Genomic DNA, 26,743 nt, shown 5'->3' on the forward strand with positions numbered 1-26,743 from the left:
TGGACAAAACTATAAATCAAAAAGATGCGCAAACCCCGATGCTCATAGGAGCACTAGGTACAAGCAGCCAAGCCAGCAAAGCAGCCTCAGTGTCCATCAGCAGAGGCGCGGGTAAACACGGCGTGGTTCACACTTACAACCGAATACGACAGCCACAGAAAAGAATGAAGTCACGCCCTTTGCAGCAACATGGATGGACCTAGAGATGACCACACTAAATGAGGTACGTCAGATGGAGAAAGACGAATACAATATCGCTTGCTTGTGGAATCTAAAAAAGGGATACAAATGAACTGATTGATGAAACAGAAACAGAGTCACAGACATATATAACAAACTTATGGCTACCAAAAGGGGAAAGGGTACATTGGGAATTTGGGGTTAACAGATATACACTACTATAAATAGAACAGATAAACAACAAGGTCCTACTGTAGAGCAAAGGGAACTATTTCAATATCTTGTAATAACCTATAATGGAAAAAACCTGAAATATATATATGTGTGTGTGTGTGTGTGAGAAACCTGAGAAGTCTGTGTGCAAGTCAAGGAGCAACACTTAGAACACGACATGGAACAATAGATTCGTTCAAAATTGGGAAAAAAGGATATCAAGGCTGCTTATGTAACTTCTATGCAGAGTACATCATGCAAAATGCCGGGCTGAATGAATCACAAGCTTGCATCAAGTTTGCATAGAGAAATATCGACAACTTTAGATACACAGATGATACCACCCTAATGGCAGAAAGTGAAGAACTAAGCAGCCTCTTGATGTGAACAATCGATGGTTACATGTTAGTGATTATGTAGACCTTTGTAGAATTAAGTGCTTTAAGATTTCTTATCAGTTTGACTCTCAAAATAGGAAGGCGTTTTATTTCATTTTTTCTAATATGTATTTATTTAGCTGCCTTGGGTCTTTGTTGCAGCACACAGGACCCTTCCTTTGTCGCAGTGCAGATGCGCAATATAGACGTGGCATTTGGGTTTAGCTGTTTCTCAACACGTGGGATCTCAGTTCCCCAACCTGGGATCAAACCCATGTCCTCTGCACTGCAAGGTGGATTTTTTAACCACTAGCAAAGTCCCCTCAAAATAGTAAGGTATTCTAGATCTTTGTCTCCCCTGGAAAATTAGATAGTGTAACCAAATTGTTTCAATATTCAAAAGTGGGCAAAGCTAACAATGAATATTTCCATGAAGGCTTTAGTGTCTATGCCATGTCAGATCAACCCATCTGGTTTTATAAGGAAGCATGGACTTGCTACAGTGTCTCTATCCACAGTGGGTGAAGTCACAGCATCTTCTGGGTGGACAGACAGAGTGCCAAGTGGGCAACTGAGGTGAGAAGGCAGAACATGGACAGAAAAGGAAGTTCATGACCCAAGACGGTGCAGTCAAAGGACAGGCAAGAAACAGAGAACAAGACAGGAGCCAGAGGATGAGAATCACTGTGGGCAACAGCTCCTTAGTACAGTCTGGAATGGATAGACAGGAGTCAGTGCTGCAGAGCGATGGCGAAACAGGCAGGAATGAAAGGGGTGATGTCTATTGCCTAGCCTCTGCACTCTATGCGTCTCCTGCTAGTAAGGAGGCAGAGGCAGAGAGAAATAGGGAGAGGCAGAGAGAGACAGTGACAAAGAGACAGAGAGATAAAGCGACTGAGATAGAGAGACAGGGAAACAGAGAGAGACAGGAACTAAGATCAAGTGTAGTATGCGAGCTTCCCAGGTGGCACAGTGGGAAAGAATCTGCCTGACAAGGCAGGAGATGCAGGTTCGACTCCTAAGTTGGCTAGATCTCCTGGAGGGGGAAATGACAACCCACTCCAGTGTTCTTGCCTGGAGAATTCCATGGACAGAGGAGGCTGGTGGGCTACAGTCCGTGGGGTCGCAGAGGGTCGGACATGACTAAGTGACGGGACACAACAGAGAGGGAAGCAGAGAAAGAAACAGAGTGAGAGAGAGACAGAGGACGAAGAGACGAAGGAGCAGAGAGAGACGGAGGAGAGCAGAGAGAGACAGAGGAGAGCAGAGAGAGACGGAGGACAGCAGAGAGAGACGGAGGAGAGCAGAGAGACGGAGGAGAGCAGAGAGACGGAGGAGAGCAGAGATGGAGGAGAGCAGAGAGAGACGGAGGAGAGCAGAGAGACGGAGGAGAGCAGAGAGACGGAGGAGAGCAGAGAGACGGAGGAGAGCAGAGAGAGATGGAGGAGAGCAGAGAGAGACGGAGGAGAGCAGAGAGACGGAGGAGAGCAGAGAGACGGAGGAGAGCAGAGAGACGGAGGAGAGCAGAGAGAGACGGAGGAGAGCAGAGAGAGACAGAGGAGAGCAGAGAGAGACGGAGGAGAGCAGAGATGGAGGAGAGCAGAGATGGAGGAGAGCAGAGATGGAGGAGAGCAGAGAGAGACAGAGGAGAGCAGAGAGAGACGGAGGAGAGCAGAGAGATGGAGGAGAGCAGAGAGACGGAGGACAGCAGAGAGAGACGGAGGAGAGCAGAGAGAGACGGAGGAGAGCAGAGACGGAGGAGAGCAGAGACGGAGGAGAGCAGAGAGAGACGGAGGAGAGCAGAGACGGAGGAGAGCAGAGACGGAGGAGAGCAGAGAGAGACGGAGGAGAGCAGAGAGAGACGGAGGGGAGCAGAGAGAGACGGAGGAGAGCAGAGAGAGACGGAGGAGAGCAGAGAGAGACAGAGGACAGCAGAGAGAGACGGAGGAGAGCAGAGAGACGGAGGACAGCAGAGAGAGACGGAGGAGAGCAGAGAGAGACGGAGGAGAGCAGAGACGGAGGAGAGCAGAGACGGAGGAGAGCAGAGAGAGACGGAGGAGAGCAGAGAGAGACGGAGGAGAGCAGAGACGGAGGAGAGCAGAGACGGAGGAGAGCAGAGACGGAGGAGAGCAGAGAGAGACGGAGGAGAGCAGAGATGGAGGAGAGCAGAGAGAGACGGAGGAGAGCAGAGAGAGACGGAAGAGAGCAGAGACGGAGGAGAGCAGAGACGGAGGAGAGCAGAGACGGAGGAGAGCAGAGACGGAGGAGAGCAGAGAGAGACGGAGGAGAGCAGAGACGGAGGAGAGCAGAGAGACGGAGGAGAGCAGAGACGGAGGAGAGCAGAGAGAGACGGAGGAGAGCAGAGATGGAGGAGAGCAGAGAGAGACGGAGGAGAGCAGAGAGAGACGGAAGAGAGCAGAGACGGAGGAGAGCAGAGACGGAGGAGAGCAGAGACGGAGGAGAGCAGAGACGGAGGAGAGCAGAGAGAGACGGAGGAGAGCAGAGAGACGGAGGAGAGCAGAGAGAGACGGAGGAGAGCAGACAGACAGAGAGGCACACAGAGAGACAGAGAGGCACACAGAGAGACAGAGAGGCACACAGAGAGACAGAGAGGCACACAGAGAGACAGAGAAGCACACAGAGACAGAGAGGCACACAGAGAGACAGAGAGACCCAGAGAGACAGAGAGGCACACAGAGAGACACATAGACAGACAGAGAGACACACATCGAGAGATGGACACAGACAAAGAGGAAAGAAATCGAGCTGACGCAAACACAAACAGCTCCCAACTGAGAACGGAGGTGAACACAGGAGGGGCACGGCAAACCAAGGTGGGAAGAGAGTGGAGCTGAGACCCTGCCTTCCCGAGACTCAGGAGGAACAAACGGCACGAGGCCGTGGATAAGCAGTGAAGTCTGAGGAGAGAGGAACATGTCTGACTTGTGCCTGTCAAGAGGGGGAGGAGGAAGACCAAGGTCAGAAGCAAAACAATAAAACCAAAGTGCAAAACGCAGATGGGGGCATCCAGCTCTCTCTCTCTTTGCACCTGGGGGGCAGGGGTTCCCATGGCAGCCGGTCGCCTATCTGCTGGCTGCCACTTCTTACAGTCACTTCCCTCAACAGCCTTTGAAATAAGGTCAATGTGGGTTGAAAATGGATTGTTCCAGGTGCACAGAAACGTCAAAAATTGCCTTGCATAATTCAGAATAAAGAACACTCTATGTGGAACCCCAAAGAATTCTATTCATTGTTAAACTCCTGTTGGGAAGCTGCTGAACGGCTGGAAGCAAGTGCCGCTCAGTCAAGTGTGGACCACACTCCCCGGATAAGCGGCCGCCTGGGCTGTCAGCTATTATGCTCTTGAGGACCACACACCTGAACAAGGCTCCTGAATTCCTGCCTGACGTTACCAACAACTCCACATTGAAATTCCCTCTCTCATGCTGTTTGTAATCCTGCCCTTTCCGTCCGCTTGCCTCTGCCTCTTTCATCTTCTTTGTATCATCTGAGAGCCGGCTCTCCTCTTACAGAATTAACTCCTTTTTTCCTCTGCGGATGTGAAGACAAAGAGGGCTGCTGCATAGCATGGTCATATACTGAATGTGGCCTTGGACTCAGTATTGGAAAATAAGTGAACACTAATTCAGCACTGTCTCTGTTTTTTTATTATGCAGGCACTCATCAGTGAGAAAATGACAAACGTACTCACACATTTGATAAACTGTATGCAGGTACCACTATACACTGAAGCTCCAATACACTGGCCACCTGATGTGAAGAGCAAACTCATTGGAAAAGACCCTGATGCGGGGAAAGATTAAAGGTAAAAGAAGAAGAGGGCGGCAGGGGATGAGATGGTTAGATAGCATCACAGACTCAATGGGCATGAATTTGAGCAAACTCCAGGAGATAGTGAAAGACAGGGAAGCTTGGCGTGCTGCAGTCCATGGGGTTGCAAAGAGTCAGACACGACTGAGCAGCTGAAAAACCACCACCACCACCACTGTACACATATAAAGCATGTTCAAAGACAAAACCTAAATGAGTGAAATGAAAAAGTGAAACAGAAATGCTAACGTGTTCTCCCCACATCCTAGGGGACCGTCTCACATGCAGCTGTCTAGAAAACAAGTGTTCTGGAGACCCCATCCTCAGCCCTAATTCCCATCTTCCTGAGACGGGGGCACCTGGTCATCAACACTTGCTTTTAGCCTTGACTGATGGGCTCCTGGAGCCTCGGGTAAGGGGACAGACTTTAAACCCTGAAGTGCATGTGGACAGTGCTGCTCCCCGTCCAGATGGCATGCCCTGTGGGCAGAGAAATGATGCCTTAGTCTCCTGATGTCCTCCACATGGTACACTGTGTTGGCTTAGAACCCAGGACAGCTTTGCCCACAAATGACTGGGATGAAGGCAGAGCTGTCCAGACAGACAAGCTAGGAAAGTGGTGGGGTCCAGGCTGAACCCACTACGGAGCTCCTCTCTTGCTAGCCACCAGGCAGAGTGAATTCCCTGAGCTACCGCTTCCCTGTAGGCTGAATATATTGAAATTGCAAGATAAATAGAAAGTAAACATTAATTTTAAAAAAAGGACCAAACCACCTTTGGAAAAATATATCAGTCTCTAAGTAAATTTCAGGTTAAGATCAAGGAGTTTTTGATTGTCCCTCTCATGCTAAGAAGGCCTATAAAAAAAAAAGTATCTAATTACTGCCATATTCAAAACAGACTTTAATGATTTTTCTGCTTTCTTCTCTGATTGTGAAAGTATGATGCATATTCAAAAAAAAAAACCTACTTGAGAAACACAGAAGAGTACAAGGAAACAACCTATAATCCACTAAACTGCACCTATAGTTTGTGGCAGTTTTTAACATCTAACTTCGGGGAAAAAATGTAGAAAAAAGAGAAATTTTACTATCAGGCATGTATACAAGAGATTCCACAAGTCTAAGCGGAGCCTTAGGGTGGAGGACTTGGTGCCCATGAGCCACAGAGGTGAGCTGACCATTGGACAATGATAAATTACTTCCATACATGATTAGATACAAGATAAAAGTTGGCAGAAATATCAATAACCTCAGATACACAGATGACACCACCCTTATGGCAGAAAACGAAGAAGAACTAAAGAGATTCTTGATGAAAGTGAAAGAGGAGAGTGAAAAAGTTGGCTTAAAACTCAACATTCAAAAAACAAAGATCATGGCATCTGGTCCCATCACTTCATGGGAAATAGATGGGGAAATAATAAAAACAGTGACAGACTTTATTTTCTTGGGCTCCAAAATCACTGTAGATGGTGACTGCAGCCATGAAATTAAAAGATATTTGCTCCTTGGAGGGAAAGGTATGACCAACCTAGACAGCATATTCAAAAGCAGAGACATTACTTTGCCAACAAAGGTCCCTCTAGTCAAAGCTATTGTTTTCCCAGTGGTTGTGTATGGATGTGAGAGTTGGACTACTAAGAAAGCTGAGCACTGAAGAATTGATGCTTTTGAATTGTGTTGTTGGAGAAGACTCTTGAGAGTCCCTTGGACAGCAAGGAGATCAAACCAGTCAATCCTGAAGGAAATCAGTCCTGAATATTCATTGGAAGGACTGATGCCGAAGCTGAAGCTCCAATACTTTGGCCACCTGATGCAAAGAACTGACTCACTGGAAAAGACCCTGATGCTGAGAAAGATTGAAGACTGGGAAAGGAGAAGGGGATGACAGAGGATGAGATGGTTGGATGGCATTATCGACTCAATGGACATGAGTTTGAGCAAACTCCGGAAGTTGGTGACAGACAGGAAAGCCTGGCGTGCTGTAGTGCATGGGATCACAAAGAGTTGGACATGACTGAGTGACTGAACTGAACTGAAAAGATATAATCAATGAAAATGAAACTCATCTACAAGACCTCTGAATATTCCTTTTGCCTCTGTGAGAAAGACGGTTAAGAGAGAATATGTAATATTTGAGAAAACAGATACCACATCTTCTATATACAATAGAATATTACTCAGCCATTAAAAAAGAATGAGATTTGGCCATTTGCAACATGTATGGACCATGCCGGGGGGAGGTTGGGTTGGTATTATGCTTAGTGAAATAGGTCAGATGGAAAAGGATAAATTCTGTATGCTTTCACTTTTATGTGGAATCTAAAAAATAAAACAAATGAACAAATGGAACCCTCAAATAATAATAATTGAGAAAATAGAAATTCAAGCAAGATTCAGCTGTAAGTGAATGTGATTGAAGCCAAAATATCATGCTTAATTACTATCATACCTCTGTAAACCCAAGGAGTAAAAGAAGTGGAGAAGACTCGTTAAGAGTAGATTTTTTCCTTTTCTATTTCATCTCACTAAGATTTTATGGCAAGACAAATGGATTTCTGGAGCATTGCATCTTCTTAAGCTGCCTTGATTTTTTGAATTGAATAGCTGAAAATAACATTTTAAGATACAGTAGCTATTTATCTATCCACTCTTGCATTCTTAATTTTATTGAATATTTACCCCATGCCAAACAGCATGCCAGCCATTTGGAACACAAAGCAGGCTTGGCCTGGAACCCATTCATTCTCAAGGAGCTCACAGTCCAAGAGAATAAAACAGAAGTCAATGCAACAGATTGCTCTAAGTGACTCCCACTGTGGGGACCTAGAAGGAAGCAAGAGGAGGCCAGAGAGGCTCTGGAGAGAAAGGGGTACTGTGCTGAGTCTGGCGGTGAGGGTGCACCCAGGGGCTGGCATGGGGAGGACTCCCCAAAAAATGCTGCTGGGGGTGAATTGGGGAACTGAGCACAGGCTCCTCTGGAGCACTGAGCACCCAGTGAGGGTGGGGATCACAGTGACAAGGTGGACAGCAGGCTGAAGGCCCCTCATGGGGAGCCCTGGGGGCCTGGATGGGGATTGTGGGGTTTATGCCAGATGCAAAAGAGCCTAGAAGGATTGTAAGCAGAGCAGTGACAAAGTCACTCTGGCTGCCGAGGCAGAGTGTACTGAACAGGAGGGTGGGGGGACAGGAGGAGGGAGGTATTACATGCTTTAATGAGCAGCAGCAGTGGGAGCCGAGGGGAAATCCCAGAGGGAGTAGGTCTGTGAAATGACCATGACCCTGTAACTGACAGCAGCCACCCTCCTGGTTCCCTGGCTGTAGAGAAGGGAGAGGTGGGACACCTCTGAAACAGGTGGGGAAAATCCACAAATCCCATCTCCTTTATAGAACAGGTGAAGAAGGCTGAGTGCCAAAGAATTGATGTGTTTGAACTGTGGTGTTGGAGAAGACTCTTGAGAGTCCCTGGGACTGCAAGGAGATCCAACCAGTCCACTCTGAAGGAGATCAGCCCTGGGATTTCTTTGGAAGGAATGATGCTAAGGCTGAAACTCCAGTACTTTGGCCACCTCATGCGAAGAGCTGACTCATTGGAAAAGACTGATGCTGGGAGGGATTGGGGGTAGGAGGAGAAGGGGAGGACAGAGGGTGGGATGGCTGGATGGCATCATGGACTCGATGGACGTGAGTCTGAGTGAACTCCGGGAGTTGGTGATGGACAGGGAGGCCTGGCGAGCTGCGATTCATGGGGTCGCAAAGAGTTGGACACGACTGAGCGACTGAACTGAACTGAACTGAGCAGCAACATACATGTACCTAACTTGGAACTCAGATTTTTTTGTCATCAGTTCCTTTTCTTCTTGAGACAGGTGTATTTGCCAGAGGTTTGTTGTTTCTCTGCCTTTCAGTGATAGAGAAATAATAAGCCAGATTCTCCCCAGCCTCCAAGTCACTCCAAATCATAAAGTTTGATATAAAGGAAAGAATATCACCTGCTTCTTATCCATGAATTTTCACTCAGTGTCATGTTACTAAAAAGGAATTTTCCAAATAAACATAAGAACTATGAAATGTTTATTTTTCAAATGCAAGATTGTATGTTTGTGTAATGTGTATATAAACACACATATGTGTATATATCCCTGGAGGAGGAAATGGCAACCCACTCCAATATTGTTGCCTGAAAAATCCCATGGACAGAGGAGCCTGGTAAGCTACAGTCCATGGGGTTGCAAAGAGTTGGACAGGACTGAGAACCCACGTTATTTTCATGTATGTTACATGAAATAAAGAGTTTATGGGTGTAATTTACAAATAATGATTTTACTATTGACCTATTTACAATTATACTTGATGGAATAGATATCCTAAGCATATAAAATAACATAGTTGAGATAATTTTATGTGCATCAAATATCTGGCAGCGTTAACACTGATAGCAAATAAAATCAGTTTTAAAAATCAGATTTTTTTTTCACAGAACTAGAACAAATAATTTCAAGATTTGTATGGAAATACAAAAAACCTCAAATAGCCAAAGCAATCTTGAGAAAGAAGAACGGAACTGGAGGAATCAACTTGCCTGACTTCAGGCTCTACTACAAAGCCACAGTCATCAAGACAGTATGGTACTGGCACAAAGACAGAAATTTAGATCTATGGAACAAAATAGAAAGCCCAGAGATAAATCCACACACCTATGGACACCTTATCTTCGACAAAGGAGGCAAGAATATACAATGGAGTAAAGACAATCTCTTTAACAAGTGGTGCTGGGAAAACTGGTCAACCACTTGTAAAAGAATGAAACTAGATCACTTTCTAACACCGCACACAAAAATAAACTCAAAATGGATTAAAGATCTAAACGTAAGACCAGAAACTATAAAACTCCTAGAGGAGAACATAGGCAAAACACTCTCCGACATAAATCACAGCAGGATCCTCTATGACCCACCTCCCAGAATTCTGGAAATAAAAGCAAAAATGAACAAATGGGATCTAATTCAAATTAAAAGCTTCTGCACAACAAAGGGAACTATAAGTAAGGTGAAAAGACAGCCTTTGGAATGGGAGAAAACAATAGCAAATGAAGCAACTGACAAACATCTAATCTCAAAATTATACAAGCAACTTATGCAGCTCAAGTCCAGAAAAATAAACGACCCAATCAAAAAATGGGCCAAAGAACTAAATAGGCATTTCTCCAAAGAAGACATACAGATGGCTAACAAACACATGAAAAGATGCTCAACATCACTCATTATCAGAGAAATGAAAATGAAGACCACAATGAGGTACCACTTCACACCAGTCAGAATGTCTGTGATCCAAAAATCTGCAAGCAATAAATGCTGGAGAGGGTGTGGAGAAAAGGGAACCCTCCTACACTGTTGGTGGGAATGCAAACTAGTACAGCCACTATGGAAAACAGTGTGGAGATTCCTTAAAAAATTGCAAATAGAGCTGCCTTATGACCCAGCAATCCCACTGCTGGGCATACACACCGAGGAAACCAGAATTGAAAGAGACACGTGTACCCCAATGTTCATTGCAGCACTGTTTATAATAGCCAGGACATGGAAACAACCTAGATGTCCATCAGCAGATGAATGGATAAGAAAGCTGTGGTACATATACACAGTGGAGTATTACTCAGCCATTAAAAAGAATACATTTGAATCAGTTCTAATGAGATGGATGAAACTGGAGCCGATTATACAGACTGAAGTAAGCCAGAAAGAAAAACACCAATTCAGTATACTAACACATATATATGGAATTTAGAAAGATGGTAACCATACCCTGTATGTGAGACAGCAAAAGAGACACAGATGTATAGAACAGACTTTTGGACTCTGAGGGAGGAGAGGGTGGGATGATTTGGGAGAATGGCATTGAAACATGTATACTATCATGTAAGAAACGAAATGCCAGTCTATGTTCGATACAGGATACAGGATGCTTGGGGCTGGTGCATGGGGATGATCCAGAGAGATGTTATGGGGAGGGAGGTGGGAGGGGGATTCAGGATTGGGAGCTTGTATACACCCGTGGTGGATTCATGTCAATGTATGGCAAAACCAATACAGTATTGTAAAGTAAAATAAGGTAAAAATAAAAAAATAAAAAATAAAGAAAATACAGAAACTTTTAAGAAAAAATAAAATTGACTGTAATCTCATCAAGAAATAATACAATTATATTTAAAAAAATCAGATTTTTAAAAACCTTCTTAATGTTTTTACAAACATTCAAATTTAGAGGGAAATTCCATTTTTTATATAACTCAGATTATCAAAAGGCAAATTATTTGTTTACTATATACTGTTGTTGCTGTTACACTGTTAAGTCGCTTCAGTCGTGTCCGACTCTGTGCGACCCCATAGATGGCAGCCCACCAGGCTTCCCCATCCCTGGGATTCTCCAGGCAAGAACACTGGAGTGGGTTACCATTTCCTTCTCCAATGTGTGAAAGTGAAAAGTGAAAGTGAAGTTGCTCAGTCGTGTTCAACTCGTAGCAACCCCATGGGCTGCAGCCTACCAGGCTCCTCCATCCATGGGATTTTTTAGGCAAGAGTACTGGAGTGGCTTGCCATTGCCTTCTCAGTTACTATATACTAGAAACCCCTATTTAATATTTGCTCACTTTTTGTTCTGTACTGTGAGGAGATCCCTTTGGGCTGCTGACAGAGTCAATTATTTCCTAATTTCTGATTCATTTGACTTTCTTGATAGAGAGAGGAACATTGAACCCACCTCAGTTTGTCTCAGTACCTGAGTGTCCAGGTCTCAACAAAGATACTGTTGTCATTTAGGTGTGGCTCCAAAATCATGACTGTGGTGGTTTAGTCGCAAAGTCGTATCCAACTCTTGCAACCCTATAGACTGTAGCCGGCCAGGCTCCTTTGTCCATGGGATTCTCCAGGCAAGAACACTGGAGTGGGTTGCCATTTCCTTCTCCAGGGAACCTTCCTGACTCTGGGATCAAATCCAGGTCTCCTGCACTGCAGGCAGATTCCTTACCAACTGAGCCACCAGGGAAACCCTAAAATCATGACTGGCCAGATCCAAATCTCGCGGTGACACTGATGGTACAGTGTGTCCTCAACAACTTTCGTCGGGAAATGAGCAGTTCATTCATTTGTCAGCACTGTCCTTCTAAACCCCTGAATGTTCAAGAGACACTACAAACACTGCAAATCAATAACCAAGATTTTCATTGGCATCTATCACCTTGCTCTTGTCAACATCTTGCAATATTAATTGAGCAGCCACCATGATGCAAAAGATATCAAGGGCTAAAAACTGCTTTTGTGCTTTAAAACATTGATTCTCTTAGAAAGAACTGACTGTAGCAGGATTGTGCAACTATCACTCATCAAGTCCAGTAGGGAGGGCGGTTCTGTGTTGGGAGGGAGAGGCCAACCATGACCACACTTCCGTGGCCCCCAGGCTGGCCTCCTGCTTTGAGGCAGCAATAATTTGCCAGGATGCCCCTGGGGGCATACCAGTTCCAAGCCTCTCTCTGCTCCTTTGTCCACTGCTCAGAGATCACAGACCCCACTGCCTTTTCTCCTGTCTCTTCGTGTGTTTCCACCACAACAGTTCAAACAAATGTGGGCCAGACCTCCTCAAAACTTGAAACAGTCATGGAAAGAGCCCTCAGGAAGTAGGCTGGAAGGTAGCCAGCCACCACCCTGGTCCCTGGAAACGGCTGACGGATCCCAAGTCACAAACATCCGTCCGTCATGCATGCACAAGGCTGAAGAGGTGACAGATAGGACACCACAGTGTCTACAGATTGGCAGCATTCATTCATTCATCTATTCAGTTATTCGTTCAGCAGATATTGTTTGGCACTCTAAACTGTTCCGACCTATCAAATCACTGAGGATACATTCAGAACAAGACACGTAATCTTCCATACCTGACATTTAGCACTTTGAAAATGAGACTAATTCAGTGCAAGCACATGGCTTGGTCCTGGGGAGTCATGGAGGGCTTCAAAGAGAAGATGTCTACAACGTGAAGGATGAACAAGGCTTATGCAGATGGAGGGCTGGTGGGGTGGAGATAAGAGAGCCCCCTGGAGCATATGCCAAAGAGGAGGTGAGAGTTCTCATGTCCACACATGGGCTGGTGCATCACAGGGAAGCAGACTGGCCAGTCTCAGGCCGTAGTGTCTGACCACTGCAGATGACTCCAGATCACTAGATATTTGGTTGAACCATAAGAAATTGTCATTTTCTAGGTCAAAATGGTCTAATATCAGTAATTTCACATGGTTCAGCCTAATTCTTCCCTGAACAATGTCCCTTGACCATTTTCCATTCTGAATTATGTTCTCTCTAGAAAAACACCACAGTGGCATTAAGAAACAAGAGAATCAGCAGGCAGTAGGGTGGCGACCAGTGATGATGGCTGATACTGAGCGACCTCCCACGGAGGCCACACGGAAGAATGGCAGGAGCCACGGGCGGGACATTTAAGCTTTATCCTTAGGAGGATGGGGATACATAAGGGCCAGATGTGTATTTTAACATGCTCCCTCAGGATCGGCTGGAGAATGGGGTAGAAAGGGCAACAGTGGATTCAGAAAGCATGTAAAAAGTAGCCGTGAGAGTCACTCAGGGAGACCCACACTGGTGTGGTGGACGCAGGCAGGCAAGAGGGTCCTACAGGGGCTGACGTGGCAGGACCACTGACTGACTCCAAGGGGGAGAGGAGGGAAGGGGTAGTGAATGGAGGCCCTGGTTCCGCACAGGTGTTAGGTGGGACGGCCCGAGCAGCTGGGCGAGGGGCCGTTCCCTGACTGCATACGCAGCAGAGGGGCCCGGCTTGGAGGGGAAAAGATTCAGGCTGTGCACGACTGTTCAGCCAGTTTGACGATTAAGGCAAGGAAGGCTGGAAAGTAGCAAGAGGCGAAGCGAACGGACGTTTGTTGGCAGTTGACCATAACAGTGCTTTATATACAGTGAACAATAAAATGCACACTCCCATCCATCAGTTTTATAGATAAAGAAACTGAAGGTAGGTGAATGCTTCCCTGAGGTCAGGCAATTGGTAAGTGATAGAGCTGTAATTTAAAGGGGTGCTTTGCAGCATTGTTGCAACAGCCAGGACATGGAAGCAACCCAGATGTCCATCAACAGATGAATGGATGAGGATGTGGCATGTACATGTAATGGAATATCACTCAGTCATAAAAAGAAACGAATTTGAATCAGCTGTAGTGAGGTGGACGAACCTAGACCCTGTTATAGAGAATGAAGTAAGTCAGGAAAACAAATATAGTATATTAACACATACACATGGAATCTAGAAAGACAGTACTGATGAACCTATTTGCAGAAGAGGAATTGAGGTGCAGATACACAGAACGCATGTGTGGATACAGCAGGGGAAGGAGAGGACAGGGCACGTTGAGAGAGTAGAACCGACATATATGTACTAGCATGCGTGAAACAGATAGCTAGCGGGAAACTGCTAAAAAACAGGAAGGTGAGGTTGGCGTTCTGTGATGATCAAGGGGGTGGTATGGGGGGAGGGAGACTCAAGAAGGAGAGAATACGTATACTTATGACTGATTCACGGTGTTGTATGGCAGAAAGCAATCATCCTCCAATAAAAAAACAATAAAGGGGCACCCTCTAGCTATACCCACATCTTACAACCCCAACCTACCGTCCAGTCACCTAACGGAACACTTGGGGTGTGTGTGTGCTGTTTATGGCTAAAGCATGATAACTAGAGTTAAGACCAAAAGGGATGTGCAGAAACCTTCCCCAGCAGAACACGTGGGAGAGCACGTGCCAGGCAGGGCAGCACACCTGAGCCAGGTGAGCACGCTACTTTCTAAGGCGGAGAGACCTCTCCTCAGAGGATGCCTCTCACCTGCACACGCTCTCACCCCAGGCACACTACTGACTACCTTTGTCATAGTTCCTCCCCACCTCTAGGGCTGGAAGAACCTGCTTTCCACGCATTAGAATCCACCCTGCAGAGCAGAGCTCAGCAAGGCAGCTCCTCTTAACATCTTAAGGGAGAAGCAGTATTTTAGCCGACGGCATTACCCTGGCAGACCAAGGTTGAAGGCATAGCCTACTTAAAGAGTTATTTAACAATTTCCAAAATAGTAGCAAAACATTTTCCATAAAGCTAAATGAGTCCCAGGGAAGAAAGCACATATTACATTTTTGTATGTGTTTCCTTAATTAGGAACAGAGCCTGGTGGCTGGGGTTTATTTTCATGAGTACACATCCATAAACTCCAGAAACATCTTGACATGCCGCAGCATCCCTAATGTTTCTCAAATCTGAATGCCTAATTGGGTTAAGAAAAAAAGGCACAAGAATTTTCATGCTGGTTTTGATTCAAGATTCAAAACAGAACCTAAGATGGGCATTTTTCTATGGTTCCAAAACATATATAAGCCGGGTCAACATCCATAACACCCACTTCAGACGTTTAAAAGAACAGGAAGACAGACCGAGGCATACATTCTGAATTTAACATACCAAGGAAGATTCTTCTTCTTCTTCTGAAATATGAAAACTCTCTTGTGATCTCCCTCAGACACTTTTCAACATCTTAATCTACTTACATTTTATAAAAAGAAAAAAGTGCTGGGAGATGTTTGCATGACACCTGATTCTTCTGTTACAGGGTTCAAAGAACTCCTTTTTGTGTGTGTTTTACTTTGGTAATTTATGACGAATTGGCTAGCCTTTTTCTTTGCTTTCACTAAATTCTGTTATAATGAAGGATCCAGATGTACCATTGAGTCTGTGATGAAGAAATCACCCTCCTTACCTGTGCAGTTTCTCCTCAAGCATTTCCATGTACTTCATAGTACTGACCTTCACACTGGTTTCTGCAAAACAAAAATCCAACATGAATGCAACTGGAGTCAAAGATTGAACAAAACCCAGAACCGCTCAACTAAAAGCCAAAACCCAAAGGGTCACAGTCAAGGTGCCAGTGATAACATCCTATGTTTGGAGAACATCCGGAGCCACTGGAGGGGCTGTCTGGATGGATGCGCTGGAAGGGGTCTGAGGCCTCCAGGTGCCGCAGGAGCTGGAGTCAGGAGAAAAGGCGTGATGCCTTTCACCACGAGCTCTCAAAGGCAGCTCTTCACATGTCTGGCATGGATCCCATTGTACTCTGTGCCCCTCCCACTGCCCACTTGGTAGCCAAGTGCTTGGTTGCAGAGTTTGGGAAAGAGCATAAGAGCGAGAAGAACATCCCACCTCAGGGATGAATCAGAGAACTTCACCGGTGGTAGCTGAAGATTGCAGACCCTTTCATTGAAACTCAAATAGAAATCTGATGCAGACAATAAGTTGGCATTAACTGCCCAGCTCCCAAGCTGTGAGGGCAGCTTCTCCTAGAGATGAACTCAGTGCCTCATCACACCAAATGCTGAAGGAATAGATGACTCTTAAGGCTTCCCTGGTGGCTCACGCAGTAAAGAATCTGCCTGCAATGCAGGAGGCCCAGGCCTAATCCTTAGGTGAGGAAGATCCCCTGGAGAAGGAAATGGCAACCCACTCCAGTATTCTTGTCTAGGAAATCCCATGGATGGAGGAGCCTGGTGGGCTACAGTCCATGGGGTCACAAAGAGTCAGACACCACCGAGAAACTACCACCCACACAAAGCTCAAAGGGCCAAAGAACCACTTTACTAATGTGAAGGAGATATGGTACAGTGGGGAGAAGCTCTGATACAGCCTGAGGTACAGGGGCTTTACTGGAAACCAGAAAAAGTACCTTAAAATTCCTCATCAAGAAACCAAATATTTAGATGGGAATACAACAAAAGTTCTGGTTCATTAGTTGTTAATAGCTAATGGCTAAAACAGAAACACACAGAGTGAAATATATGTTGTTTAAGTTGGCCTCTTATTTTATTGACTTGTGCTGCCCCAACCTACAAGTTCAGTCAGTTCAGTTCAGTCGGTCAGTTATGTCTGACTCTTTGCGACCCCATGGACTGCAGCATGCCAGGCCTCCCTGTCCATCACCAACTCCCAGAGTTTAATCAAACTCATGTCCATTGAGTCTGTGATGCCATCCAACCATCTCATCCTCTGTCATTCCCTTCTCCTCCTGCCTTCAATCTTTCCCATCATGAGGGTCTTTTCCAGTGAGTCAGTTCTTCACATCAGGTGGCCAAAGCATTGGAGTTTCAGCTTCAACATCAGTCCTTCCAATGAATATTCAGGACTGATCTCCTTCAGAATGGACTGGTTGGATCTCCTTGCAGTCCAAGGGACACTCAAGAGTCTTCTCCAACACCACAGTTCAAAAGCACCAATTCCTTGGTGCTCAGCTTTCTTCACAGTCCAACTCTCACATCCATACATGACCACTGGAAAAATTACAGCCTTGACCAGATGGACCTTTGTTGGCAAAGTAATGTCTCTGCTTTTTAATATGCTATCTAGGTTGATCATAACTTTTCTTCCAAGGAGTGTCTTAATTTTAATGGCTACAGTCACCATCTGCAGTGATTTTGGAGTCCCCCAAAATAAAGTCTATTACTGTTTCCACTGTTTCCCCATCTATTTGCCATGAAATTATGGGACTGGATGCCATGATCTTAGTTTTCTGAATGCTGAGCTTTATGTCAACTTTTTCACTCTCCTCTTTCATTTTCATCAAGAGGCTCTTTAGTTCTCCTTTGCTTTCTGCCATAAGGGTGGTTTCATCTGCATATCTGAGGTGATTGATATTTCTCCCAGCAATCTTGATTCCAGCTTGTTCTTCTTCCAGCCCAGCGTTTCTCATGATATACTCTGCATATAAGTTAAATAAGCAGGGTGACAATATACAGCCTTGACGTATTCCTTTCCCTATTTGGAACCAGTCTGTTTTTCCATGTTCAGTTCTAACTGTTGCTTCCTGACCTGCATACAGGTTTCTCAAGAGGCAGGTCAGGTGGTCTGGTATTCCCATCTCTTTCAGAATTTCCCACACAGGTGGTCTGGTATTCCCATCTCTTTCAGAATTTCCCACAGTTTGTGGTGATCCACACAAAGGCTTTGGCATAGTCAACAGAGCAGAAATAGATGTTTTTCTGGAACTCTCTTGCTTTTTTGACAATCCAATGGATGTTGGCAATTTGATCTCTGGTTCCCCTGCCTTTTCTAAATCCAGCTTGAGCATCTGGAAGTTCATGGTTCACATATTGCTGAAACTTGGCTTAAAGAATTTTGAGAATTACTTTACTAGCATGTAAGATGAGTATAATTGTGTGGTAGTTTGAGCTTTCTTTGGCATTGCCTTTCTTTGGGATTGGAATGAAAACTGACCTTTTCCAGTCCTGTGGCCACTGCTTATTTTTCTAAATTTGCTGGCCTATTGAGTGCAGCACTTTCACAGCATCATCTTTCAGGATTTGAAATAGCTCAATTCCATCACCTCCACTAACTTTGTTCATAGTGATGCTTCCTAAGGCCCACTTGACTCCACATTCCAGGATGTCTGGCTCTAGGTGAGTGACCATACCATTGTGATTATCTGGGTCATGAAGATCTTTTTTGTGCAGTTCTTCTGTGTATTCTTGCCGTCTCTTCTTAATATCTTCTGCTTCTGCTAGGTCCATACCATTTCTGTCCTTTATTGAGCCCATCTCTGCATGAAATGTTCCCTTGGTATCTCTAGTTTTCTTGAAGAGATCTTTAGTCTTTCCCATTCTATTATTTTCCTCTATTTCTTTGCACTGATAAATGGCTGTCTGAGGAGGCCTTACAAATAGCTGTGAAAAGAAGAGAAGAGAAAAGCAAAGGAGAAAAGGAAAGATACACCTGTTTGAATGCAGAGTTCCAAAGAATAGCAAGGAGAGATAAGAAAGCCTTCCTCAATGATCATAGAAAGAAATAGAAGAAAACCTACAAGTTAAGTTGTGCTAAATTTCTCTCCAAATAAATAAGTTAAATATTTGTTTTCAGTTTCTACTCTGTGTCAGCTTGTGTGCCAACCTGGGGATTCAGTCGCGGTGATGTGGTTCCTCAGAGCATAGATCTCACCAGTTCATTGGGAATAAGTACCTATTCAGAATACTCCAACCAGAAATTCTGTTTCACATCCTATATGTCTTTATGTGCCACACACTGTTCTAAGCCCTGAGTATAAACCAGTGAACAGGATCAGTAAAGATGCCTGGGTCTTTCATTCTAGAGGGTAATAATAAGTATATAACATTCCACAGACGACTAGGGAGTGGTCAGTATTATAAAGCAAGAGAAGGAGATCAGAGTGCGGCTACAAGATGGTCAGGGTAGGCCCTGCTGAGAAGCTGACATTTGAATAAAAGCATGAAGATGGTGGGGGGGGAGTACATGAGTGGGCAAAGTGGGGAGGGAAAAGCCGCAGAGGGCCAGCGGAGTCTGCCTGAGTGCCCCAGCCACACGTGGCTTGAGCAGAAGGTTTCCCAGGGTGAAGCAATGCAGACAGAGAAAGAGCCCAGGTCCAGTCACAGGCTACTGCAGCAGACTCTACTTCCAAACACGGCCACAGCAATCTTTCTGGCCCCCACATTCTTCTAGAGCTTGGCCACTCTCCATTAAGGCAGGAAAATCTATTTCCTTTCCCTTGACTCGAACAGGCTAAGACTGTTCCCACCGTTGAGTGTGACAGGAAGGATGCTATTTAGCTTCTGAGATTAGGGGCCCAGTCCAGGTTTCTCCTTCTCCTAGGAACCCAACCACCATGCTGTGAGGAAGACCAAGCCACACAGAGAAGCCGTGCAGAATTGTTCAGGCTGAAAGCCAGGCAAAGATCTCAGCCTACAGCCTGCATCACTCACCAGATGTGTGAATGAGTGAGCTTCCAGATATTTGGGCCTTTCAGTCTGGGGAAGCAACCCAGACTTCATGAAACAGAGGCAAACCATCTCCATTGCTCCCTGTCTAAATTCCTCACTCACAGAATTTGTGAATGTAAGACATAGTTGGTAGTAAGTTGGGGGAAAATTTGTTCCACAGCTCTAGTAACTGGAAAGTGCATGTCAGGATTTGGGGTCTTCTGAGCTAAATGGCAAAGCACTGCAAAAGAATGGCAATAAATTGGCTCCTGGTTGCTGTGCCAAGAACAGATCGTGGCAGCAGGTGAGAGAATCAGAGCAACACAGGGAGGTCAGCTGATGGGAACTGAGACCAGGGCATCGGCAGGAGATGGTGCTAAGGGGCAGACTTTAGGTATACTTTAGAGACAGTGGGAGTTCTTGATGGACTGGATTTGCGTGTGTAAAAAACCGACATGTCAAGAATGACTATAGTACAAGATTTTTGCCCTGAGCTCCTGAAATAAAAACAGGGTTAGCATCAACCAAGATGGGAAGATCTCAGGTGAAACCAATCTGTGGACACAAGCAAGAGTTAATCTTGGATTGAAATTTGCTAAGAAAGTAGAACTTAAGTGTTTTCATCAAAGGGAAAAAAAAGGTAAATATGTGAGGTGATGGATGTGTTAATTAACTTGATGAGGGGAAATTCTTGCACAATGTATATCACACACCACATTGTACACTTTAAATATCACATGTTGTCAATTATACCTCAGTAAAGCTGGAAAAAATCAAAGCAATTGAAAAACTTTTTAAAAAAAAGAGTTCAAGTTTAGATATGATAAATTTAGGTTTACTAGATATCCAGCTGGGCTGTCAAGTATGAAGTTGGATTATGAGCCTTGGAGAAGGTCTGAACTACAGATGGACACTTGGAAGACCCTGGCAACTGAAGCAAGGAGGAGAGATGTCATCACACTGGGATTAAGAGTAACTTAAGAAGACCTTGATGATTCCATATAACTATGATTATACTGTGATAGCACCTTTTATCCAAGGGACAAAAATTCATAGCACCTCCCATGAGGACAAGAAAGCCATATTCTCCAGTTCAAAATAATCCAGAGGTACACCCTATAAATGATTTTGCTAAGGAATCAGGCAGTAAATACTTGAGTCATCTCACCACTTGAAGCTCTAGTTAGTGACCTGCTGGACCCACAGGAACATCTTGTCCACTTGCCCTGAGGCTGTCATCTGCAGAGGATGTTGTGTTGATTGCTTTTGCTGGATCCTGACTCATCACCCAGGCCAGCCTTGCTCACTCATTCCTGGGTTGACTCACCACCTTCCAGAGAGGCCCAGATTGCAGATGGGGAGTTTAGGTTTTTAACTTCCTAACAGATGCCTGCAGACACACTGACTGGGAACAGAGCTCATTTTCTCTTCTCTCTCCCTCTTCCTCCTTCCTTTCCCCAGCATCTTAGAGCAGGGACACAGAGAACAGTAATGGTGGTGAGACAAGGTTCCAAGAACCAAAGACGATGCTGAAACAGGAAGGAAGGGAGCAGGGCACTTCTGAAAGAATGATACAACCCAAGCACACAGCATAAGCCAGTTAGAATCAAATGGGTCCGCACTGTCTCTGGAGTGTGTTTTTTCTCTGGATAAATCCACTTCTCACCTATCACTTTGTCTGTCACTGAATGCTTCTGTGATGAGACATAAAGAATCTGAGTTTCATTAGATCCTGAAACCGGGTCTGTGGTCTCAGAAGACCCTGGGTTAAGATTGGGTTTGAATCCTGCCACATGGGTTCAAGTCCCAACCTGAGGCAAATGGTTTCAGCACCAAGGGAAGCTGAGTACCAAAGGGAAAAGGAGACCGGGGGTCACCAGGCATCCTGATGGGGAAGAGACAGGAATACTTCCTCCTCCCCACATGCTAAGGGAATCTGAGATCCAGAATCAGGCCAAAACATCAGAATGAAATCGTTTTATGAATCCAATTGATCATTAAACACAGAAAATCTGCAAAAACATTTATCAGAGTGCATGGCACAAACACAAATCCATGTTACAGGAATGGAATTTGGGCCCTACTTCATGCAATACACTAGCTGACTGCTGCTGCTGCTGCTGCTGCTAAGTCGCTTCAGTTGTGTCTGACTCTGTGTGACCCCATAGACAGCCTCCTACCAGGCTCCTCTGTCCCTGGGATTTTCCAGGCAAGAGTACTGGAGTGGGGTGCCATTACTTTCTCCAAACACACTAGCCTAGGCACTGTTTACGTATAAAAGAGACATGGCCTCAAGGGGCCCAGAGAGCAAGGTAGAGTCAGATACTAACATTGACAACACCCTGGGGGGCATAGCAACATTTTCTGTATATCTTCATCATAACTGATGATCCAAAAATATCCCTACGAGTCTAATGGAAAAAAAAAAAAAAACCAAGCTACCAGCAATATCCTTTTCAGGATAAGATAGGAGAATGTCAAGTGGAAAAAGGTCTAACTGAGTTTCATTGTATTAGATCCTTTGTGTAGCAGAAGGACAGGAGGAGTCGTCATGGGAAATGAGTAACACCTGCCGTGAGGTTGAAGGAAGCAGCGGGTTCCGAAGAGCTTCAGCCCCACCACCCCAGTTAATAAGGACAGCATCGTGAGATAAGCACCATATGACCTCAACGTTGAAAGTGGAAGCAAAGGGCCCTCATCAGTTTAGCGTCAATCACAAATTTTCTCTAACATTATCCATTTTATTGACATTTGCTAAAATAACATAAGTTACATGTGAGATAGGACCTCATTTTATAAAAATAAATCATCAGATTTCAAAGATCATTATTCAAGGACAAATTTAGACAAGATGAACTCTCATTAGTGAAATCTTCCAGAAGGGAGATGTGAAAGACAGAGGAGGAATTTTAGAATTCTGAGAAACTTCTGACCATCTGAAGTGCCATTCTTCCGCATGAGTTAATGGAAGCACTTCTGTTTACTTGGGTGATTAAACCACACACGGAGATGCAATAGTGAAGTGGCACCAACCAAAATCCAGGGAGGGAACAACAGGAAGAAATGGACGTGCAGTTGGACTGAAGCGACTTAGCAGCAGCAGCAGCCATTATCATCCTCATTTTGCACGTAGAGAAACGAAGGGACCCAAGTCACACAGCTAGTGAAGGACAGTTCCAGAGCCCACTGTTACAAATCACAAGCTCAATTTTAAAGAACACAATGGGAGTAAGGAAATGCACACTGAATAAATGCGTGTGAAATTTCGGCTGCCAACAAAGTGACGGCGTTCAAACATATTAAACTCAGGAGAGGCCAAAGACTGCTGTAAAAAGTCAGAGTTACAAAGAGCACTAGCAATCACAAAACACAGCCATCAAAAGATGGAAACCTAATTGTACATCAACTGTGAGGAAGAATACTGCTAATATATCAGAGTAAAGTACATTACCATTGTATTACCACTGTGTGTCTTTTACATATATACATCACATATATACACTTAGTATATATACATGTATATATGATATATATGTGTGTGTGTACATTATATATACATATATATATTTATATAGTATAGGCCAAGGAGTAAGACAAAGTAGTTATTGGTGGTGTCCAACTTTTGCAACCCCATGGACTGTAGCCCTCCAGGCTCCTCTGTCCATGGGATTTCTCAGGCAAGAACACTGGAGTGAGTAGCCATTCCCTTCTCCAGGGGATCATCCCAACCCGGGGTTCGAACCTGGATCTCCATTGCAGATGGATTCTTTACCAACTGAGCCACAAGGGAAGCCCTCAAAGTAGTTTGCAATGAGAAAATGATTAATGAATGATCACTTAATTTTCCAAGTCTTATATTCAGCTTGAGTCACTCCTCCCACAATGTCATATTCATGTGGTTTTACAAGAAGATTTTATTTGCCTCTATAGATAATTTTTACTGCATTTTTCTGCCATCACTGCATGTGGTGGTCATTTACACAGAACTCTCAAGAGAGAGATCCCAAGTTAAATAGGATATAATTCTTGCTAGACTTCAGAGTGGTCTATCAGTTTTCAGAACTGGAGCATCATAATATGATTCAGCTGTCCATGAAGAGTAAAAGCTGTGCTGATGTGCACATCCTCTAGGGTTGGAACCAAAGAAACACCATCACTAATTTAGCAATGGGCTCACTTCTCATCAGCAGGACATCATTCAGTATGCTGTTGTTAATTTTCTCTGATGTTGATACCAAATTTCCAGAGAGAAGAAAAGTGATCAGATACAGGTCCTACCAAATTAACAGATGCTAACTAAGAGCAGGCCTCTCTTTGGGGTTCCATCTGACTCTCATTCTTCTATCCATCCAACATTTCTGAAACGCCCACTGCGTGCCAGGTTGTATCCACTGCGGCTACAGAACTGAACGTGGCGCTGCTCTCAGCCTAGAGAAAACCAGGTTTGGAGATAAAGACAGACAAACAGATAGCTAATAAAAGCAACAAATTTGGTCCAGTGATAGAAAGATAAAGCATCTGGCACTCGGGGAGCACCGTGGAAGGAGATTCAGCCCAGGCGGAAGGGGTAAACATGACTCCGGGTGGAAGCGACTGAGTAGGGATCTTAAAGGCTTTTCCACACTGGCTGAAGCCGGAGGAGGCGAGCATAATCCAAACCATCAGGTGCACATAAAATAAGATTTGTGTTTTAGAGTATCAGGCATTTAATGCCATATCACCTTATCTTCCCAATAATTTCTGAATCACTTTTCCCTGAGCTTACAGGTAGGTCACGCAGTGCAGCACACAAGCTGGCGACAGGAGACAGGCAGGTCCGAAGGTCCGAAAGCACAGGCTCTGAGCCTCCATCACCTGTCTTGGCCACTCCCAGAAGTGGATGTAAAGATTAACTGCTTCATCCAGATTTTCTCCTTTGGGCGATATGAGTCAAGCTATTATGGTAACTTCAAAGGCAGGCAGAGAGTGGGAAAGCCTTTTCAGAACTGGAGCATCATAATATGATTCAGTTGTCCGTGAAGAAAGTCAAAGCAGTTATTCTGAGCTGTGTTGATGTGTATGTTTCCGCCTCCACAGTCCAGCGCGGTGTGATGCCCCAGGAGAAGCCCTCTCACCCTTGAACCCAGAGCGCATCTCAGGGACTTAGTCCGGATACTCATGTCAGTAGAAACTGTGACTGCTTAGATGGGAAGAGAGCCTGGGCAGGAGGAAAGGGGAGAGAATGAGTAGGGAAGCTCCCCCAGGTTTAAAAACAGTTAACTATACAGCAAACACTCACTCTACATAACAGATAAAGCCCCGGTTCCAATTTCACCTGCTGTGCTTGTCACCAGTTAATTGGGTATCATCTGATACAGTAATTCTCACTTTCCCTGTTCAGACTTGCTCCTACATGCAATCTCTCCGTGCCCTTGAAGCACAAGGCCTAATAAATCCACACTACTCAGTGACAAAAAGAAAACCAAGCACTCCCGGTATGGAAAGCAAGACAGAAAAAATGCAAACAGTTAGTTCTGCCCACGTTAGCCACCCCCACTCACATACCCGACAATCAAGCCTTCCCACCGACTCCCCAGGTCTCCCTGCTGACAGAAGGGCTTGGGTTTGCTTTCGTCCTTCCTAGCGCATATCCTTGGAAGAGCTGTGGTCTGACATCCATTGACAATATTGTGTAAGTTGCTTAAAAAGTCTATTTACTAGTTTTGCCTGGGACTGTCCATTCAAGACTCTACACTCCAGTCTGATTCTTTCTCCTTTCTTCCCTCAAACACCGCACACACCCCACCGACGCCCACAGGATTTAGTTCTCTTCATTCTTTTCTAAAGGCAGACAAGGAATAGAATTGGGGACTTTGTTTTTAAAGTGGAACACTGTATTCTTAAACAATGAGTGTTAAAAAACTTTAAGCCCAAATCCACACCTGATCTTAATTTTATTTTTTTATTTTATATTGGAACGTAGTTGATTTAAAATATTGTGTTCATTTCAGGTATGCAGCCAAGTGATTCAGTTATGCGTGCTAAGTCACTTCAGTTTATGAACTGTAGCCTGCTAGGCTCCTCTGTCCATGGGATTCTCCAGGCAAGAACACTGGAGTGGGATGCCGTGCCCTCCTCCAGGGGATCTTCCTGACCCAGGGATCAAACCCACATTTCCTGTGGTTCCCGCATTGTAGGCGGATTCTTTACTGCTGAGCCAACAGGGAAGCCCAATTCAGTTATATATATATATTCTTTCTCAGATTCTTTTCCCATTTAGGTTACAGAATATTGAGTCAAATTTCCTGTGTTATACAGTAGGTCCTTGTTGGTTATCTGTTTTATATATAATAGTGTATGTATATGTTAATCCCAGACTCCCAATCTATTACCTTGATCTTCTTAAGCTAAGGAGAGTGAGCTCACACTAGATGCTGGTGTGGGGCTTTACTTTTGTGCGTTATCGCCCTTAATTTTCACAGTTAACTCTCTAAATCCCTTATGAGGGTAAGGAGCCTGACCTGAAGAAAATTCATTTAAACACAAATAAAAATAATTCATTCGGCCTAATTCCAGAGTCTACTTTTTTCAAATACGCAATACTGCTGCTCATTTATTACGGAACATAACTTATGAACCTCACTGAAGGACTTCTGTATTTCACAGAAAGTATTTACTTTTCCCTCTAGAGCTGAGGCTTAACATCTATTAAAGGTTTGAAACTGGACTCTCTCTATTTGACCACAGAAGGATCCTAGGACTGAGGGTCTGTCTGAGCTATAGCCCTTGGAAAAGAGACCCCAGCATGCTGGCTGGAAAACTCAGAACATGGCAAGGAAATCCAGGGCAAGGATTGGCCCATGTGAAGCTGATAAGATCCCCAGCTACACGGTATATCTCTGTTGGAGGTACTCCGCTGCACCGTCTTGGGAAGTAACTTGCACCCAGATTTTGGCAGTGTGGTGATAGGGAGGGGGAGGGCAAGATTTTAACATCAACCCCTGTGCTTACAGCCCCATGGAATATCACACCCATGACCACCTCCTCGGGGAGAGGGTCTCCCTGCACCACACCTTTCTTTTTGAGCTCGAATAATCATCAAGCTTCCCTGGTGGCTCAGATGGCAAAGAATCCACCTGCAATGCAGGAGACCCTGGGTCCGGAAGACCCCCGGGAGGAGGAAATGGCAACACGCTCCAGTAGTCTTGCCTGGAGAATGCCATGGACAGAGAAGCCTGGTGGGCTACAGTCCATGGAGTCTCAAAGAGCTGGACACAGCTGAGTGACTAACACTTTCATCAGCTTCATCATCAGCCTGGTCCCCTGCCAGCAGGTCCTAGCCCCCACC

At 44.9% G+C, this 26,743-nt stretch overlaps 1 protein-coding gene across 1 annotated transcript in view; it reads right to left on the minus strand.

Moving 5' to 3' along the window:
- The window catches only part of DISC1 (DISC1 scaffold protein), a 362,163-nt gene that overhangs the window by 75,111 nt on the left and 260,309 nt on the right, over positions 1–26,743 (minus strand). The window contains exon 10 of the mRNA XM_068983084.1: positions 15,420–15,480. Coding sequence (XP_068839185.1) covers positions 15,420–15,480 — 61 coding nt within the window. The remainder of the gene's footprint in view (positions 1–15,419; positions 15,481–26,743) is intronic.

The sequence above is a fragment of the Capricornis sumatraensis genome, chromosome 10 (assembly GCF_032405125.1).
Source record: "Capricornis sumatraensis isolate serow.1 chromosome 10, serow.2, whole genome shotgun sequence".
Taxonomy (NCBI): domain Eukaryota; kingdom Metazoa; phylum Chordata; class Mammalia; order Artiodactyla; family Bovidae; genus Capricornis; species Capricornis sumatraensis.